The 19167-nt window shown below is 35.0% G+C and overlaps 2 protein-coding genes and 1 long non-coding RNA gene across 5 annotated transcripts; 2 read left to right on the forward strand and 1 right to left on the reverse strand.

Annotated features, from left to right (window-relative positions):
- Window positions 1-1156: 1156 nt before the first annotated feature.
- LOC147871265 (uncharacterized) lies at window positions 1157-2894 on the forward strand. The gene is made up of 2 exons (XR_015532504.1): window positions 1157-1572; window positions 2700-2894. It is a non-coding gene; the product is annotated as an uncharacterized LOC147871265 (long non-coding RNA).
- Window positions 2184-7545, reverse strand: LOC110830327 (uncharacterized). 2 transcript variants are annotated; one of them, XM_022065089.2, is made up of 3 exons: window positions 7104-7545; window positions 4141-6171; window positions 2184-3536 (listed from the first exon to the last, which is right to left on the reverse strand). In XM_022065089.2, exons 2-3 carry the CDS (start codon window positions 6157-6159, stop codon window positions 3294-3296), a joined length of 2262 nt encoding a protein of 753 aa, XP_021920781.1. In that variant the 5' UTR covers window positions 6160-6171; window positions 7104-7545; the 3' UTR covers window positions 2184-3293. The 2 variants fall into 2 exon arrangements, with proteins under 2 accessions (XP_021920781.1, XP_087196252.1); XM_087340126.1 differs by having other exon boundaries at window positions 6949-7545.
- A 481-nt stretch (window positions 7546-8026) lies between these two features.
- Dlish (Dachs ligand with SH3s) lies at window positions 8027-19058 on the forward strand. Of its 2 annotated transcripts, none has more exons than XM_022065155.2 (7): window positions 8027-8138; window positions 9189-9376; window positions 10516-10771; window positions 11953-12089; window positions 12714-12903; window positions 13338-13474; window positions 15136-19058. In XM_022065155.2, exons 1-7 carry the CDS (start codon window positions 8090-8092, stop codon window positions 15298-15300), a joined length of 1122 nt encoding a protein of 373 aa, XP_021920847.1. In that variant the 5' UTR covers window positions 8027-8089; the 3' UTR covers window positions 15301-19058. The 2 variants fall into 2 exon arrangements, with proteins under 2 accessions (XP_021920847.1, XP_021920848.1); XM_022065156.2 differs by having other exon boundaries at window positions 11959-12089.
- The last annotated feature ends 109 nt before the right edge of the window (window positions 19059-19167 follow it).

A 19167-nucleotide genomic window follows, 5' to 3' on the forward strand; every position in this document is an offset into this window, starting at 1 on the left:
TTATAATTAATCTTCTTCGCTTACTTCCATTTGATCATGTCATATCAAATTATTTACTGAGGAATTAAAAAAAAGGAAAAAGTATTTTGCATCCAAATGAAAATTATCAGAATAATGGCTGGCATTAAAATAGAGAGCCTCATGTAGGGAATTAATTAAGAAATATAATATTCTTCTTACTAGCCAGCAATTTGTAATGTCATTATTGTTAATGTAGTGTCAAAACAAAAATTTCAAATAAATAAAATATCCAAAATATAAGTACAAGATATAGATATAACTTTCAAATGCCAAAGACTAACCTCAGTAAATATTAAAAAAGTAGTTTATTATACTGGAATTATGCTATTCAATAATCTTAATAGTGGTGGTGATTTTTTGTGTAATAATTTTTGCTATAATACTGTAGTTGACTGTAAGTCACTGTTATAACTATGCAATTTGTATTTTTATTAGAAAGTTAATAGTGAACAATGCGGAAAAGTTTCAAACTAATTATTACATATATGCCATAAATATAAGAAACATGTTCTTTTGTTCTCTGCAAGAGACCCTACTTTTAACACCTTCCATGTTTCTAATGAGTTTTCTTTGGATGATAAATATTCTTTCAGTCAGTTGAATTTTCCAAGAAGGAAACTTCATATAGCACGAAATGGAAATAAGTAAAATAAACTAATTTTAAAGTATCTGCTATCAACAGTGGTATGACTGTCCCTTCACTATATAGAAATAAACTTATTCTATAATCTTCCACCTATCATAAAAATATAAATTTGTGATACAGATATATTTAAGCCAGCCCTGAATGATTATCTATTATCATATTCCTTTTCGTTTTTAGAAAAATTTTGTTCAATTAAAAGCATTCCAATATTGTAAATGGTTGTAATTATTATGTATTTATATTTATACTTTTTAATTATAAGAGTTAATTATAGTATTCTTTATATGACGTCATGCGCAATTCAAGTCGTTTGGATACACTTTATTTACTTCAACCATGTTCATTACCTATGACTCACAGGTAATAAAGATCACTGATTATGAATGTCACGGTGACTACTAGTAAAGGCAGTGGTTAAATATTAAATCAACTTATTAATTATCATGTTGCTACTACTGATAAACAGCGGCATTAGATTTCAAGGTAACTTTATCAAGTCTGTACACATTTTTAATTTCAGTAAAATGGGTGTATTTTGTTTCGTGAAAACTGATTTTCATTCTTCTTTTTTGTTTGGTTAATGTTTTTGTTTTCTGTGGTTCGATTGTTTTTCGGTTTTCGTTGAAATTTTTTCTGTGGTATCAATCATTGATAGACTACGACTGAACATTTTAGTTGGTACGCCCGTCACAATATAAATATGTATTTTGCTTTCGGGTCTTTCAAACAAATGTAAGGTTAGAGCGTTTGACGTTCAGTACGTCACACAGTTCTGATTGTTTTATAAAGTTAGGTCCAGACGTGTTAAAATATATTACTAGGGAAATGAAGATAGATTTTTATGCCGTGTGGAATATTGCCTTTTTGCTATTCCTGTTATGTGTCTTCCTTTACCTGCTTTTGGGGTGTGTATTATTTTTAATTTGATTATAACCTAAATTTGGAAATCACATTGAATGCAAGCCTTCAACATGCTTCTTCAAGACTGCTGCCAAACCTGTCATGAATAAAATAAACTAGATACTTTAAAATTATTTAACTATTAAATTTGACTGACAAAAGAATAATGGAAGGTGTTAAAAAGAGCCTCTTTAGAAAAATATTTAAGATGTTTAATTCTTACTTTCATATGTTGTGGGAAACATGGAGAAGTTTCAAATAAATTTTAACATATACAATGCAAACCCTAGACATAGATAGAATTTGAGGTTCAGATAGCTGTGAGTATGAAGATGACTGTCTTGTGGGTTATAGTACCATATAGTCTGGTAGAAGGATATTAACGTTTCAGAGGTCCTTCATGCCTCCATCATTTGTATGCAGACTTCATTAGTTGCCAGAAAGTTGCTTCCTACACTCATTTTATGTGGCACTAAAAATTTAGGTAATGCCATAAGTGTGTTTAAACCAGCATTGAAAAATTACCTCTTATCTTGGTGCTTCTACTCTATAGAAGAATTTGTTTGTTGTAAATTATTAAATATTGTAAATATTTATGTAAATGACAACAATCTCATTATATTTATATTGGCAATTTATTTTTTACATGACAAATGTTGATTCCTGAATGCCAGAGCTTTCACTGATGAGTACAGATTAGCATTGATTGTTTAAAGGTCTGACACTTGTTGATTCATTACAGAACCACTATGTTGGATCTGAGACAATGGACAGTTTCGAGCTCAGTGTTTCTATAACTGATTGGTATTACTGTATTTAGCAGACAGGAAAAGGAGAGGACAATTGTACAATACATAAGCTGTTTATAAAACTTCAAAATGCCAATGAACGAGTGACAAGAGAAGTTTCAAATAGTATACCCACTTAGGTTAATTGAAGCATGAGTAAAAACTAGAGCAATTTTCTAGCATTTGTAAACATGTGTCTGATGTATTTCCCAGTTAGAATGATCTGAGATGGGAGTTCACTACTGTATATGTAGTATATGCAGTTGATAAAGCTTTGTTAGATAAACTGAGAAGCAAATAAATGAGGGATACTGTATTGCTATTTCTTTTTTATTTTGTTTCAGAGTTTGTTACTAGAAAATTTCAAGAGTATGAAGAAGAGATAGAACTGAATGTAACCCATCTGTTACTATTGCATGCTGATGAGTTTCATTTATCAGATTGAAACATGAATTAAGAAATACTCTAAACCCCCAATACAAACTGGCATGTATGTTAACCGAGAAATAAACAGGCTCACTGTAGTGGAATATTGGCAATGCTTTTGCTGTTGCTTTGTTTTCTTGCAGTGCATGTGATCACATTCATTATTAGATATTAATGACAAACAATAACACTATGTTATATACTGTATGTAATATACAAAATACAATTTTACATATGAACATTCAACATTTTGTTTTATATAAATTGTGGTGAGTATTTGTATGGTGCATTTCTATTTCACAGTAAAGGAGTCATCAAGAAATGAAATATTAAATTTTGTCACGTTTATTGTATCAACCATTTGTATTATGAATATAAAAGCTTTATATGATGGAAATTTGTTAAATGACCACCAATTCCAAAAATATCTGATTAATACATGCCAGCCATCTATGTTAAGGACTGAGCAAATATAAGAGAGAATTAACCTTGGCATAAAAATCGCATGTTTTTTAAGCCGAATAAAACTTGCTGTACTGTTCATAGAGGTTTTCTGTTTCCCACAGTTCTTCCAACTGTGATTCTGAGAGGAACAAAGCATCTTCTGCATGAGAGTCATGATCCAATCCTTGGTAGAACTTGTGAAATGCTTTTACTTCTTTACGTGCCTTCTCCAAAATTTGAACTTGGTTTATGTTTGCCCTATCGACAGCGAGACGAGCATCATCAAATATCTTGTGGACCCGTTCGACATCCTTAAAAAAAAGGCGAAGAAAACTTTTTAAATAAGTTCATAAGTTCTTACCATTGTACCAAATGAGAGATACAGATATCTCTTCACAACTGGCAGACTTAAGTCCAAGAGTTGGAGGGGACAGCTAACAGGAAGGAATTCTACACAGATAAAGGCAATGAGAGTCAAACTATTTAACATTTAGAAGTAACAAGAATTTGTAATTAGCATCTGTAACTAAGAATTCAATGTATGTTGAAAGGCAAGACCTCAGTACTGGGAATCTCTTTCATACATTATCTAATTAGAATACGTCTTGATTATTGAACTTCATAACTGAGTAGTATGATTATAAAGGGTTCAAAGATGTTGTATGAGGAGAACAAGATACATTTAAAAAGCAATTAAAAATTTAATTTGAAGATTACTCTCTTCTGGTATGGCACACTGTGCAGTCTGGTAGATGATTACCGATGTTTTAGAGGCCTGGTATACTTCTACCAGATTACACAGAATAACATCCCAGAAGACAGTCATCTTCATATCTGCCACTGTGAAAACTTAAAATCTTAAAATTAATTTATTTACTCAAAAATTTAATCTACAATATGTAAAACATTACCTACCCCTGCCTGTTTGAAAAACAACTGATGCATTTCTTTGTTAATTCCAGTATAACAGAAATTTTGCAAGTAATTCCTCTCCTCAATTTGTTTCATGCTTAGTTGCAAAAGAGCAAGCTGTTCATGATCACAAATCTGCTGCCTCTCATACTCAGTGTTCTGTCGAAGCTGTTCCAATTTTACATCAAAAACAGCTGTGCAAGACTGAGTTCGGCGACGTTTCACTCTGGGTTGATAGTGGCAGCTTGCTTGTCCATCAGATACAGTTCTCTTATGTTGATCTCGCACACTAGAAGGCACATCACTTCCACCTCCACTTATTCGTTCAACCGCAGCATCATTATTTACTGAAGAAGCAGATGTTGGATACTTCCTAGCATTCTTACAAATCTTCCAATTGTGGTAAGTCAAATCTTGATTTGGATCTGGAATAATAAGGTTTCTCCAGCGCTGTCTCACTGCACGATACCGTTCCTCATCAGTTTGTAACTTACGCAATAGTTCCCACTCTGGATTGTTATTGTCTTCATTTTCTTGAGGATTGTTACTTATATAATCTTCATCACATTTTGAGATTATGTTTGGTTTTTCTTCCAATGAATTTTTAATGTTATCAGTGTTGTCTTGACCATAATGACCTTGAACAGGTGTTGCATTTGTCAAGACTGGTGATAACTGTGTACAAGATGATGATGGTGATGACTGTGAGCCACCATTACCTGTTTCATTGCTCAACTTTTCAACAACTTTCAGACCTATACCTTCCCCAGATGCAGCTTGTGTTTGTTCAATATCATTACAGTCTTCCTTCCATATGTCAGTTACATCGTTATCTTTGCTTACCTTAGAAAAGCTCTTATGTGTTAAGTGAGTGCTTTGCGTTGCAGAAACGTTCGGAACTAATGAATTGATGTAGGTACACACAGACTGTTCCTGGTCACTTGATTCTCCATATTCATCTAAAATTAAAAAACTTTCTTGAACGGATGAGAATGTTGGTTTCCACCGTTTCAGAGACTCAACTTTGATCTTGAATGGCGTACTTGAAACCAGAGGTTCATAATCTTCAGTCTCAGAAAAAGTACAGGTAACATCATCATTACCATCATCAGGATACAAAAATTCATCCTCAATTTGTGAAACATCTAACTGCAAGTTTAATTCCTGACTAGATCCATGAATCGCAGCATCCACGTCCATAAGTGATGAACTTTTTATAACAATGGCACTGTCTTTGTGTGTTCCAACAGGGCATATTTTATTCCCCTCAGCATTTGTGTCACAGTATGTTGTATATGACGATGTTATATCACTTGTTTTAATTGAGTTTAAATGTACTTTAACATCATTTGCAGTAAGCTCACAGTCTTGTGATCTAAGGGACAATTCCTCATACTTTTTTGAAAATAACACAGATTTCATTGGGTTACACACATTTTCATTTGGAATTTTCAGTTCAGGTTGGAAGGTGCCACCTTTTGTGTGTCTACCACCATTCTCTTTGTGTTGCGCTGTACATTCCTCATAAGTAGTTGTTTCAGCTTGAAATGTTTTAGGTTTTGAAAAATCTGATTTTCTCCTTTTCCCATGACTTACAGCGTTAGAAGTGCCATCAGATTCATTTAATTCACACGAAAATGTATATTTGTCTCCTTTATTACATTCTATATTTTGTGACATTCTGCCATCAATATTATCATCACAGTTGCTAAATGTATCACTATCTGAAACATCATTTTCTATGACTTCATTTATTTTAAATATATCAGAATCTGCTAATTCTCCTTCATATATCTCAGAATCTAATAATTCACCTTCTTCTAAATCATATGCACAGCTATCTATGTTTGGCAAATCATCATTTGCTTCTAGGTCATTGATGGTTGTTTCCAATTTACTGATTTCTGCTTCGAGACTATCTTTCGTGTATTCATCATGGTCACTGCCAATCTCAGAATTTCTGGCAGTCACATCCAACTTTACTACAGGAACGTCGTTATAGTTTACATCAGAGAGAAACATCTTGAAAAAGATCTAGAAAAGTAATATGACATGATAACTGACATGTAAATCACAGTCAAACAACTTACAGAACATTCTTCTGGCAACAATTTTTTTGTATACAAATTAAATCACAATAGACATCAATACAGATCCCACTGTAATAGATCAGCCTCTCATGCTCAGCAAATTGAGCTGGTAAAATCAATCGAAACTTATTTCCAACACCAAATTCACAAACAACTCCCGATCTTGTGATAAACTTCATAACCTCTAATGGTTAATCATTGTTTATTAAGTAACTTAAGAATTTTCATGGAACAAAACAGACTGAAGATATTAAAAGATAAAGAGCAATGTTTGGATAAATATATGGAGTAACAGGTAAATATAACAAATTACATGATGAGAAATTTAACGGTTTTTCATCCTACTTCAAAGCATTCATGACGCGTAGGAAAATAAATACCATATTCAGGTTGTGAAACCTCATGGCTATAGGTAGTTTGGATAACCATTCAATGCAAAAAAAATGCTGGAGGTAGAAAACACATTTTGGTTTTGTAACTTCATTGGGGGAGTTCACTAGACAGTAAACATGTTTATTACGCTGATCTCGGAGAATGGGCTATGCTGAAGCGAAATGGATCAGAAAAGGGTCTAATTGCGAAATTTTGTTGTGACGGTTATGAACGTTTTATGTCCATATAAAGAATTCTGAACAAATTTCCGAAGGAATTACAGTATGTAATTAAAATATATTACGTTATATTGACACAGCAAATGTATACTGCGCTTCGTAACACAAACCTTATGGCATTGTACTTCAGTACATCACACACAAAAAAAGTTGACAGTGGAACCACGGTTCCAGAGAATCTGACGTAAATACGTCTCTGTAATGCAATGAAATGTAATAATTCTTATATAAGATAAGAACTTGTGATATTCTAAAACGTTTTTACCAGCACAAAATTATCTAGTCTATGACGCACTTCTTCTACAACCAATTCACAGCTCAGCTCTTTCCACAATAACGAAAGCGGATTGTTGACGGCAGTAATGTAACACAACAATGCCGAGTAAAAAGATGACGTTTCTTAGGTAACAACAATGCACGCAAGCTGACCATTGTTGTTGGTCCATATTTACACATTGTTGATATGGTTCTTACACGTTTTCGTTTCACTTTTTTTTGCCGAATGACCCTTCCGTATAGACGTATTTACGTCAATAAATTTCCCGTTTTGTTTCGTTTTCAAAAAATGTTCTCCCGGGGAGAATGTACATAAAACGAAAATTCAATATCAATACTGAAATAATTATATACAACTGTAATCTCCAACTCTACATCCAAAGTTATTGCCTTTCCCTCCTAAACGATCTCCCTATTGTATTTTCTGTGCTAACCACCTTAAAACATCCAGTAATATGTTACGCTCTTATGTTGGTATTAACTCTCTCTCCTATGATTGGTTACTACAATCGATGTACTGAATATTGAATTGTAGTTTCGATATTCGACAACAAACTGCTAATAAATTGAAGCTTTCGCGGAGACTGAAGTTGATGAAAGACTCTCGGGTGACGTGTCGCGTGAGGTACTGGATGGTGAAACAATCACATCTTGGTTTATTCGCCATTGAGTCACCTGACGCGGCTCGTAACCTGAGAGTGTAACTGTTAATTCGATTTTCGATAGTCGGTAGCAATTAGTATCGATTATTTAGTAATATTTGTAATCGTTAAGTTGGTATTGGCTAGGCTCTCTGCTGTGATTGGTTGTTGCATTCGATGTACTGAATATTGAAATGTGGTTTCGATATTCGATAACTAACTGCTAATTCGGTTTTCGATAGTCGCTTCAAATTTAATATCGATAAGGTAATATTTGTAATCGATATGTTAAGGGTAATGGCCGAATGTGTGGGGTAAATAATGCATCTTTGTCATGGCTTTTCTTTGTCCAGTACGAATACGAAGAGGAAAGAAGAAGAAAAGTAAGGTTTTATCACAGTAATAGAAACACATTTAAAATAAATTAATGTTAAAAAGGTATAAATACTATCAGCAACATGGTTTCATCAGTAGATTTAAGTAATATGTTTGTAGGCTTTGGCTCTGTGTATGTTGATTTAATGAGTGGCAGGAAGTAATATTCGTAATAAAGGTATGATGTTAGCTGAAATTATTTGTGAAACCTACATTTTCATTACAGCTTCACATTCCAGTGACATTACAATAGTTTGCATCCCCACACTACATTTACAGTTATCTGTGTTATCAATGTAATTGTAAATCTAGTACAGCTGCATGTTTTAGTACTTTACAGAATAGTTTAGGACCATTGACAAATGCGGACTGCAGTGTGTGCATTATATTATGTGCATTCTATGGATCTTGATCACTAGGATGTGAAGCAAGTCAGGGTATAATGGACACTTGAAAATGTAATTTAGGAAGGATTCAAGCCACATTACACATAAAAGCTTTGTATACTGAAAGGAACATTGCATTAAGAAAGGAGGATTAAAGTAGCTTACAAGGAAATAAAATGAAATTTATTACATAAGCTTCTTTTCACATTCTTTCCTGTATAAGAACATGACCTTATGTACAAATGATGTGTAGTGTACATAGAGCTGACAAACTGATATTTTTACTAATTCATCAGTAGAGTGGAAGGTGTGCATCAGTTGGAATTATTTTAACACTATATTGAATCATTTGTTATTAGTGGACAGGCTTTTAATTTTGGTTAGGAGGTGGCTGCACATATTTATTCCTGTGTAATGGATACTTTCTTGCTTTGCTGCAAGGTAGCATTTGGCCAATGAGATCCTGTCTCTTCCTCATGTTGAATATTATTGTTTCAAATATGTATATATTTTTAGGCAAGTAGTATTATGTGAAATTTTGTAAAATCATTACATGCCTAACTTCTGTGAGCACTTGTCATAATTCTGATGACATTAATTTGGAAAAAGAATACTTCATTGTTAGATAAATTTCTCCAGAAATTCTTTTGGTGTGATATATGTGTTTTACAGCATCAGATGTAGACAAAGATTTGGTACGCACTCCAGGGATGGGCCGCATCACGGGCAGTGCTTCCATAGAGACTTTGGTGAGAGTTGGTATCGAAAAGGAAAATGGCCTTGCACCTGATAGCAAAATGGTTGTGTTGCATGACTTCACTCCATGTGTTGATGATGAACTGGAAGTGAAAAGAGGACAGGTAGGTGATTCTTGTAACTTACATAACTCGCAACTTTGGTTGCACTTAAATCTTTAACACGTCTGTGCTTCTGCTGAAGATGTCTTGTTTGTGAAATTTTAACCATATCTTGCTTTGTTATACAACATACTTTTGGACAGTAATTCTAACTGGCATTTCAGTTGGTAACAGTGAGATAGACAGAACACATGTATTGGTAACTATAGTTGGTGCAGAGATTTTTAGGTTAGTTTATTTCAAATACAATACTCAGACATGATGATTGCCCAGACCATTTTGTTGTTCAAGGAATTTCGTATTGTTAAAAAACCTAAAATCCCATAATTTCTGATCCAATATAGCCAGTTCACATTTTCACTATTTTCCTCTCAATTTTAATATTGTGCTCTGCCTGTGCCTCGGTATCCCAAGTGCTATGCTACTGGTTAGTGTTCGTTTTTTTTCCAACCAAAATTTTGTTGTAGTCTGTGTTCTCTGCATTGATTCTCCTACATCCTTTGCCAGTCTTAACATTCAACATTGATTTAATCATCTTAATCAGTAATATTGGTTGTAGAATACAAACTGTAAAGTTTATCATGATGAACTTCTTCTTCTTCTTGTATGGCTCTCTGGTCTGTATTCGGTCCATGGCCTCCTCAATTCTCCTCTTCCATTCGGTCCTCTGTTAGGTCAGTCTGTCGGAGGCTTTGATTGAGGTTTCGAAACATCTTCCTTTTTACGGTGCAAGGTTGTTAGCCTTGCGACCAACCCCGAACCTGGAGGACCAGGGTACCTGTCTTAGTCTGACCTCTCCCCCTCTACCAATCTGGCTAGGGAGGCTCTACCAGTAGGTCTTGGGATCACTGAGGTACTTGAGCCCCACCACCACGACAAGTTGCAGGTACCATTAAGTGAGGGAACTTCTTGTTAGGTTTAAAGATTCTTCTTGGAATTTTAATAGTTAATACATTGATAAAAAATTGTGTGTCTCTCTCCCTGGGGGTAGAGCAACTGGATCTTGAAGCCAACCACACATCTCTGCCTAGTGCTGAGGTTAAGAGTATGTGAAGCATACCTCCATTCCTCCATGTCTTTATACTGTGATGTGTAAGCACAGGAACAAGTTTATGTATATCTATGCTGTTGTATGATTTCAGGTGGTGAATATTTTGTACCGTGAAAATGACTGGGTATATGTGATAGCTGCTGACAGCAGGCAAGAGGGCTTCATACCTCACTCGTACTGTACACCTTATAACTCGCACTTAGGAGAGTTGGCACTGAGCAATGTAAAGAAGAAGCTTCCGAGAGAACAGAGGAATGGAAATAATAATAATAATGGCAGTACTGTGGGTGCAAGCAGTGGAGAAGGAGTGGGAGAGACAGACGTGCAAGAGACAAGGACAAATGGAGGTACACTGTCTGTCACTTGCGCTCCGTTGTATGATTCAGAATTAGTCTCACAGTAATACGTCTAATAAAGTTATTATCGTATATGTTAATGAGGAGGGGTTGACATAAGTTATAATCTTCATATTTAACACATACTTATCAAATTTATGAAAGTTTGGTGTCATGTGGAATGGAATTTATTAATGTTCTGTAGACAACCAAATCAATTCTTTATGTCCAATGTTTACGTCACTACAATTTTAGTAATTTCCAACACTCCATTCAATTTTAAACCGTACCTAAAAATGTTTGATGCTTGATTCTAGTGTTTGCAGAAATGTATTTTTCTGTAAGACTTGAGGTTCTCACAGCGGTGAGTATGAAGATTTCTGTCTTCTGGGTTATTGCGCTGTGTAGTCTGGTCGATGTTAACCAACGTTTCAGAGGTCATACTGCCTCCGTCATCAGGGCGATGAATAACGTTGGTTAACATCGACCAGACTACACAGCGCAATAACCCAGAAGACAGAAATCTTGATGTATTTTTCTGTTTGTCAAACAGTTTTATTATCTAGGATTTGAGGTTTTCATGGCAGTGAGTCTGAAGATGGCTGTCTTCTGGTTGTTGTGCCATGTAGTCTGGTAGAAGTTTACTTCTACCAGACTACCATCTTCAGTTTTATTGTCACCTTAAGATATGGTGCTATGTTACATAAATGTTACCGACAGCTGTGTCTTGGAATTACTATATAAAATACTGAAGGCTCGTCAGAATATTCGAGATCATTGTCATTTTGCTTTGACCTTTCACATTTGATTGGGCTATTAGGTGGACTTTAATTGTTGTTCGTGGTTTAGCAATATGCTTTTCTGACATGTGGCCAGCTGCGTAAGCCGTGGTGCACGACCAATTAAAGTTATATATACCAATATACAACGCAGCTGTGACACAATGAGAATTTATAAAATTCTGCCATGCAAAACCTATAAATATACTCTGTGGGTAAAATGAAGAGTTACGGATTATTACAGCTGGTGGTACATGTATTTGCCACTGGGTTGTAAGAGTTAATCATTAAATAAGGCATTCTGAAATGGTTTTATAACCTTCATTTAATATACTGTGTGGCGTGGTTTCAGTTCTGATTTGGGTTGTATAAGGTTTTAAGTATAAAGTTAATTTTTGATAACTAAATTTATAGTTGCAGATGTGTCTGATTGCGAGAGCTATGGCAACAAGAAAGTAACTGTAGCAACACAACAATTGAACATCACTAGTTCACAGGCGTCACTTCATAGTGTCTCTTCCTCACAACCTGATGTCCATCCTTTCTTTAAGGTTTGTAATCAAGAATTCCTTATATTGTGTGGTGGTAGGTGATATAAATCATCATATTACAGGGTTAGTAGCATAAAAATTTTTGCATGGGGGTTTAATTGATAATGAGAATGATATTGAAATTAAGATGACTGCCTTCTGGGATGTTGTCCCATGTAGTGTGTTAGAAGTTTACCATTGTTTCAGAGGTGCTTGCTGCCTCCGTCCATTGCCCTGATGATGGATGCGGCACACTGCTCTGAAAAATCAGTAAACTTCTTTGAGAATATATGGCACAGCATCTCAGAAGACAGTCATCGTCTTTGATCTAGTTTGTCAAAGACATTTGCTAGGCATGTGAACAGCCATCTTTTATGTATTATTCCTGCAATATATGTTAACGTTATTTGTTAAGTGCAAGAAGAAAAAGATAGAGAATTTTAACTTTTTTTCTCTCATTATTTTCAAGAAATTATTGTGGCTGGGAACCGTGGTACGTTAACTTACAAGATGCAATTTTCTCATTCGTCTATAATTCATTTAGGACTTATGATAGATATACAGTCATTGTATGATTCAATCTGTCAGCGTTAAATTGACCACTGCTTTCATGTACATGCCATAATTTGGTATGGGCCATTTCAGGATCCATCAGGTCGCTACATTGTTCTGTACACGTTCATTGCCCGGGATGAGAATGATGTGAGTGTGGAGAGAGGTGAATTTGTGACGGTTCTGAACAGAGAAGATCCCGACTGGTACTGGATAGTTCGAAGTGATGGGCAGGAAGGTTTTGTTCCCAGTGGCTTCGTGTATCCCGCACATGTCATACAGGGTAAGGTATGCTAATGTGAGAAATGGCAGCCGTTAACATGCTGCGATGCAAAGTTTATTTAAATGATATTTAATAAGTTAGGAACTGTACACATAACATACTTGGTGTGGGCAACAGAATTAGGCCCTGCTGATCTTCGTGATTGGCACTAGTGATATTGAAATTGTCTGGGGTCATTGGGATTTGTGTTTAGTTAGTGTTTGGGCAATGACTTCAACCCAGAGTATTCTGCCTCCACAGATAATGACAGTAACCAGTATAAATGTTCTCTGCAGTCTTACTGAGATATGCTTGAGAAAGTATTTGTGTTTTCATAAGGAACAAACCAGAAGATGGCAAACAGTTTTAGTTGCCTATTTAGTCATGAAATTCTAGTGTAGTATGTACCCTCATAGTTAATAAAGCTTTGTTAAGCAACCTTACTTCTTTTTAAGGGCATCTGAACCAGAGCAACAACCAGAATGTAAATAACAATTTTGCGTCTCCTAGCAATGCTCACCTTCTGACTTCCCCTTCCAGTGATGACCTTCGCTATCATGGTACAGAACTTGTCATGTTGTATGACTATAAGGTGAGGAATTTAAATGTTTTGTAATGACAGTAATAACAATTTTATTTATGAGCAAATTAAGAGAAGGTTGAATTTTGGTAATTTTTGGTGTCATTCAGTTCAGAATCTGTCTTCTCTTTGCATATGTATCTGTGTGTATGGTTATTGTTCTCTGTTATTATGTCTTTGAATCAGGAACTGTGAAGATGAATAACATAAAATAAAATTTGTATTATCATTAAAGACCATGTTAAGTGTCTCCCTTGTCACCGTGACATGGCACGTCCTCAGGTTGTGGATGGAGGAGAAGGCCTTCATGTATGAAGTGTACCTGCAACAATATTTAATAAGCAGCTGCAGACGATCTACAAGGGGTGATCCTCCAGCATGGGAGTTGGGAAGGGGTCTAACAGCTCCCTACCGTAAGAAATCGGTGTGTGACAAAATGTTGCACAGGGCCTTAGCCGTGGATGAATTCTTTGGATTGATCTAAGCAGCAGATTGGAATGGGTCTTTGGAAAATAAGGTTTAGGGGTGTAGATTCATCTGGCTCAGGTTAGGGACTGATGGCATGTTCTTTTGGTCAATGTAATGTAATGTACGTTTTAGCTCCATACAATGTGGGGAATTCCTTGACTAAGTTGGCTTGCCATTAGCTTCTCAAGGAGGACTCTGGTCCGTGGAGTTGGATGTTATCATAAAGCCTTCTGTGCCAGTCCAGGTTCATAGTTCGATTCCAGAATGGGCTGAACCTTGAGATGAGGGGGTAAACCAGGCTTTGGCATGTTAATCTGGTTTATATAAATGAAGGAGGTGCAATTAGATGATATTTGGTATGCCTTACTTCATCCAAATGTGATTGATTTTATTAATTTTAGCCTTGTTAAATCTGTTAAATTGGAAGATGGCCATACTCAGTTGCTTGATTGTCTCTCTCCTCGACTTTCCATCTAGAGGGAGTGTGAGATAAAGGTTGCGCAATCGTTCAAATTGTTACGCAACGTATACTTAAGCCAACCCAGACGTGGAATGACCCCTTTTCAGATGTGGGATGACGATTGCATTATGACCATTGCCTGACTGAGACTGACCAGTGGAATTTGAATATGGCTTATAGGCGCGTTCCCGCTGTTATGGGGGAATGAATCAGATTGCTGCATTTAATTCAAATTTAATGACAATTACGTAATGCAGGAGTATTTAAAGAGCGATTGTGGTTGCGGGGCTCTCTCAAGTTTTGGTTCTTCAATTGAGCAGACACGTTTTATTCAAACGTAAAGTTTTACATAAAGAAAACAGCCGAATCAATGTGCTACTTCACAATAAGTGTGGTTGGATATATATACGTTTGTGTGTCTCAAGAGACAATAAAAGTATACTTCTCCAAGAACATCTCAGTGTCGTCTATCAGTTTCCCAAGACAAGATAATTCGCTTCCTTGGTGCAAAAACCGCTCCAACCATCGGCTTCCCCGTATATTCCCTGGGAGTCGGAAACTCTTGCTCGCCGACAACCCCACCCATCATCAGAATTACCTTCAACCTCTTTCACACATATCCTAAGTATTAAAAGTTGTAACTGCATGAGTGCCAGGCAAGCCACTGGTTTTGACTACAATAAACAAACAGCGAGTCAAGTGTGAGAGAGGACGGTTACACTTCTTTCTGTTTTTGTTTTTACAGGCACAGGCTCCAGATGACCTTTCTGTACGAAGAGGCGATTGGATCTATGCAGATCTCAATAATCAGACTGTGGATGGGTGGTTGTGGGCTTATGCTCCTAAGACTCGAAAATATGGCTTCATTCCTAAGGCTTATGCGCGCCCTCCAGCCATGACAAGTCTGTAACACGCATGTAGCTCCTACAATTAATATTGCCAAATACAGTTACAGGATTTCAACATTCCTGTGTTGCACAGTGAGCTCTTACAAGGAAGTTTAAGGTCCTAAATTGGAATATATTTTACCTGCACTGTGTATAAGGTACTTCGCTGATTTAACGAAAGATATTAACATGCCACTTGATTGGCACCAGTGAGAAGCACAGACGGTTGTTACATTTCAGCACTGTAGATGGCCACACAAGAACTAGTGCAGAAAGTTTGTGTGGATATTTTGTCATGAAAATATAAACTTGGTTTATTTTTGTTGTTACAAAATAAGGGTGGGAAATGTGTGCAATGATGTAAAATAAATATATCGCCATTTTACTTTTCGTCCGGTTCTGATGAATGCATCTTCTTTTCTCGGTTGTCTATTATGCACGTATTTAGTGTAATTATAATGACTGTTAATGTGTCTACAGGCTGTTCTGTACTTTATGCATCACTGTAAACAGTAGACCATGTTTACAAAAGCTGTACTAAGCTACCAAAAAGAAACCCATGTTAACTTAAAGGTTCATTGTTTCTGGTATTACTTCCTGAGTGACTGAGTTAAATGTGGCGGTTGCATTTTAGAATTTTAATGTAGATTCACATAAAATAGGTTTCAATAGTATGCTGTAAGTACATGCTCCATTCTCTGGAATCACTTAACATTATGTCTCTGATTCTGATCCTTGTATTTGTGTATCCGTGTTTATCTCGTGTGTTAAGTGTTACTATTGTAACATGCTGTTAATGTTGGTAATTACAGAATGAGAAAGAATTGCGTAACATACACAAATAAGTATCACCGTTTTCTTTCATGTCAATTGTGGCATCTCATTGAATTGTTCAGAGGGTTGTAACAGTCGTGAATGCCATATAATCCTTCTTATTTATATTTATTGTCTTTTGTTAAGAGGTTTAGTAAATGTTAGGTCCAAAATATTTATATGTACCATCTAGAATCTAGATGCCATTAGAATTTGAAGGTGCCATATTTGTATTCTGTAGACAGTTAATCACATTGAAAGGTAAATTTTTTGAGAGGTGGCATTTATTAAAGCAAACTATACTGTATTAGGGGCAAAAATATTTTGTACTGTTACTTGGCTTTAATTTATTATCTTTTCTTGTATCCTCGGAGATTTTACAGCAGCAGTTTGTACTAGCAGTGCAAGTGTTTGGTTTGAAGTGTGCTAAATGTAGGACTAATGGTATGTTTGTCTCAAAGAATAAGTAGAGATGGCATTTTTTACTGTTAAGATATCACATTATTTGTGAAGTAAATACCACTTTGCAAATTACATTGGTCAGTGTCAGAACTAGGGTGGAGCAGTTGCAATGGGTACAGCATTGTTTGCTTGCTTTTGGTTTATTTAATGATGCTTTCAGTTCTCATGATTGTGCAGCATTGAATGATTATATGATTGGTTAATAATGAATTGGAAAAGATGCGGAATGAAGCGGTCATGACCTAATTTGAGGTACTATCCCAGCATTTACCTGGAGGGACTGAAGAAAATTACAGAAAACCTCTAGTCAGGATAGCTGGTTTCCAGGGTGAGATTTGAACCCAGGATCTCTTGAATATCAAGAAGTTGAGCTAACCAATCAACAGCAGTGTTTGGTTGCCCTCTTTTAAAAGGTGCAGATTTGATCATAGAACCCCATATATCCAAGAATAAACCCATTTAGTCTGAAAGTTTTATCCCAAAAATGTGAGTACCATAAAATATGATTTTGTTTTAAACTTGAGTATTATTTTCTCATGGTTTTAAAAATTAAGGCCGCACAATTTATGAAACTTGTTTCAGGCAATAAAATACGTGATTTACCGTATGATTTTGGCATAAACATACACTCCTGCTCTATTTTCATATAATTGGAGTTTAAAATAACTGCATTTGCCACTACAATAGTAAGAAATTCATTTATTCCCGGTTGTAATTTTAGTCTTGTTTTATATGGTATTAGCATTATCATTGACTTCCAGTACATTATGTTATCACAGCATTCTGTTCCTATATTGAAGGTTAGAATATAATTCCTGGAACATTTTTTGTATTTGTTGTTGTTATGATGGAAGTTTACATAATGTTACAAAAATTTGTTTTATGTAACTGGATACACACACATGAATGCAGCTGTGTTCAACAAGTCGTCTGCTAATGTGAATGTGTGAACAATTTTATTCTCATACTGTTTGAGGGATAACTTTTGCGATCTCTTCAAGTTTCAAAGTTTAAAGATTGTGCTTGTGTGTCCAGCCTCTACATATCAAAGAACTCAAATATGGATAAATTAATTTTCACAAAATGTAGTCATAGTGAACTAACAAACTTCATGGAACAGAGTCTTTCTCGAGAAGCTTAGTGTTTGTCCATGTTAGAAAAGACTGATATTATATATTTGTAAACATTTAATATTTGGATTTCTGTATCGAATCTAATCCCATGCATTGTAATATCAACTGATTGAATCACTGCACTTGAAAACTAAAATTAATTTTTAAGAATCTTTTTGTCTATTCACAAGGTAAAACATTCCATTAAAAATGTAGAGTGTACTGAGAATCTCATTTCCAAATGGACTTGATGTTGAAATCTGTGATGTTGCAGTAATATAGTGCGAATACACCTTATTTGGAATACGCAGTATAAATTCACTTCCTCAAGCTTAAAAATGTCATTGTACTTGGTTAACCTTGATCAGGTGGTAGCTGATATTTACCTGGTAAAGAAATTTTCTGTTGTATAACTCAAAGGCACATCACTGTGGTCATGATAGTCTGCCATTGGATCTTATGCTATAAGATCTATTTAAATATTATTTGTCATCTCCATGCATACAACATGCCTCATCCATCATATCCATATGTTATTTGACATTCCCTCTTTCTGATCTGTCTGATCTAGAATCAAATGGATTTTTATAGTGGAAGCCCTTATTAGAACAGACTTATAAAATATAACCTCTCTACAATGAGTAATACTGTACTTGAAATCAAACATTATTTCTTGCATTAAATATTCACAAAAATAACAAGTTACAAATTATGGGATTATACAATGTGTTATGTTCTTCTTTAAGAAATTATATTAAACATGGCTTAAGTGGATGATCACATACAAATGATGGGTAATTGCATGATATTCAGGAGAAAAATTACTTGATGTAAAAGTACATGTTACCTTATTTATTAAAAAAAATCCTTGTACTACTTGACTTGCCTAGTCAGTAACTTGCATTAAATTGTGGATACTGTTCAGATTTGAAATCTTATATATTTGCATTTATGAATATTTGAAGTGCTATAAAATTCCAGCAATCATTGTGACAAGAGGACAATTTACATAACTCTGTATTGGCCTACCTGTAAATGTAAAATGTTAATAGTGTCATTTTGCTGTATATGTTAATGTAGGTTTCAACATCATATATAAAGATATGTAAACATTGCAACAAATTAAATTGTTGCAAGTCCTGTTAAAATATTCCGTTATTCATTTATCAGTTGTTAATGGCAATTAAATGGTGATGTTGTCTTTGAAATTAGACATAATTATATACATTTTATATTAAAAGGAGAGTATTTTTGTTACTTGCGTGGTAAGAATGGTTTTATATTTGTATTTTTAAAGTTTATGTACTAAGGAGACTTTTTGAACAACTGTTTTTACAATGTTTTGTAAGTACTTTTATTAAATTTTTAATCAATAAAATATCTTCATAACCTAATTCTTTTTATAAATTTTCTCGTACAACAGTATGTTTGCATAATACTCTTTTGCAGCACACAAGTATCCACATATTTGGAATAGGTAAGGCTTCTGTTAACACAGCTGAG

Source organism: Zootermopsis nevadensis, unplaced genomic scaffold, assembly GCF_977971745.1.
Source record: "Zootermopsis nevadensis isolate Lab colony 2312 unplaced genomic scaffold, Znev_1.0 Znev_ptg000061l, whole genome shotgun sequence".
NCBI lineage: Eukaryota > Metazoa > Arthropoda > Insecta > Blattodea > Termopsidae > Zootermopsis > Zootermopsis nevadensis.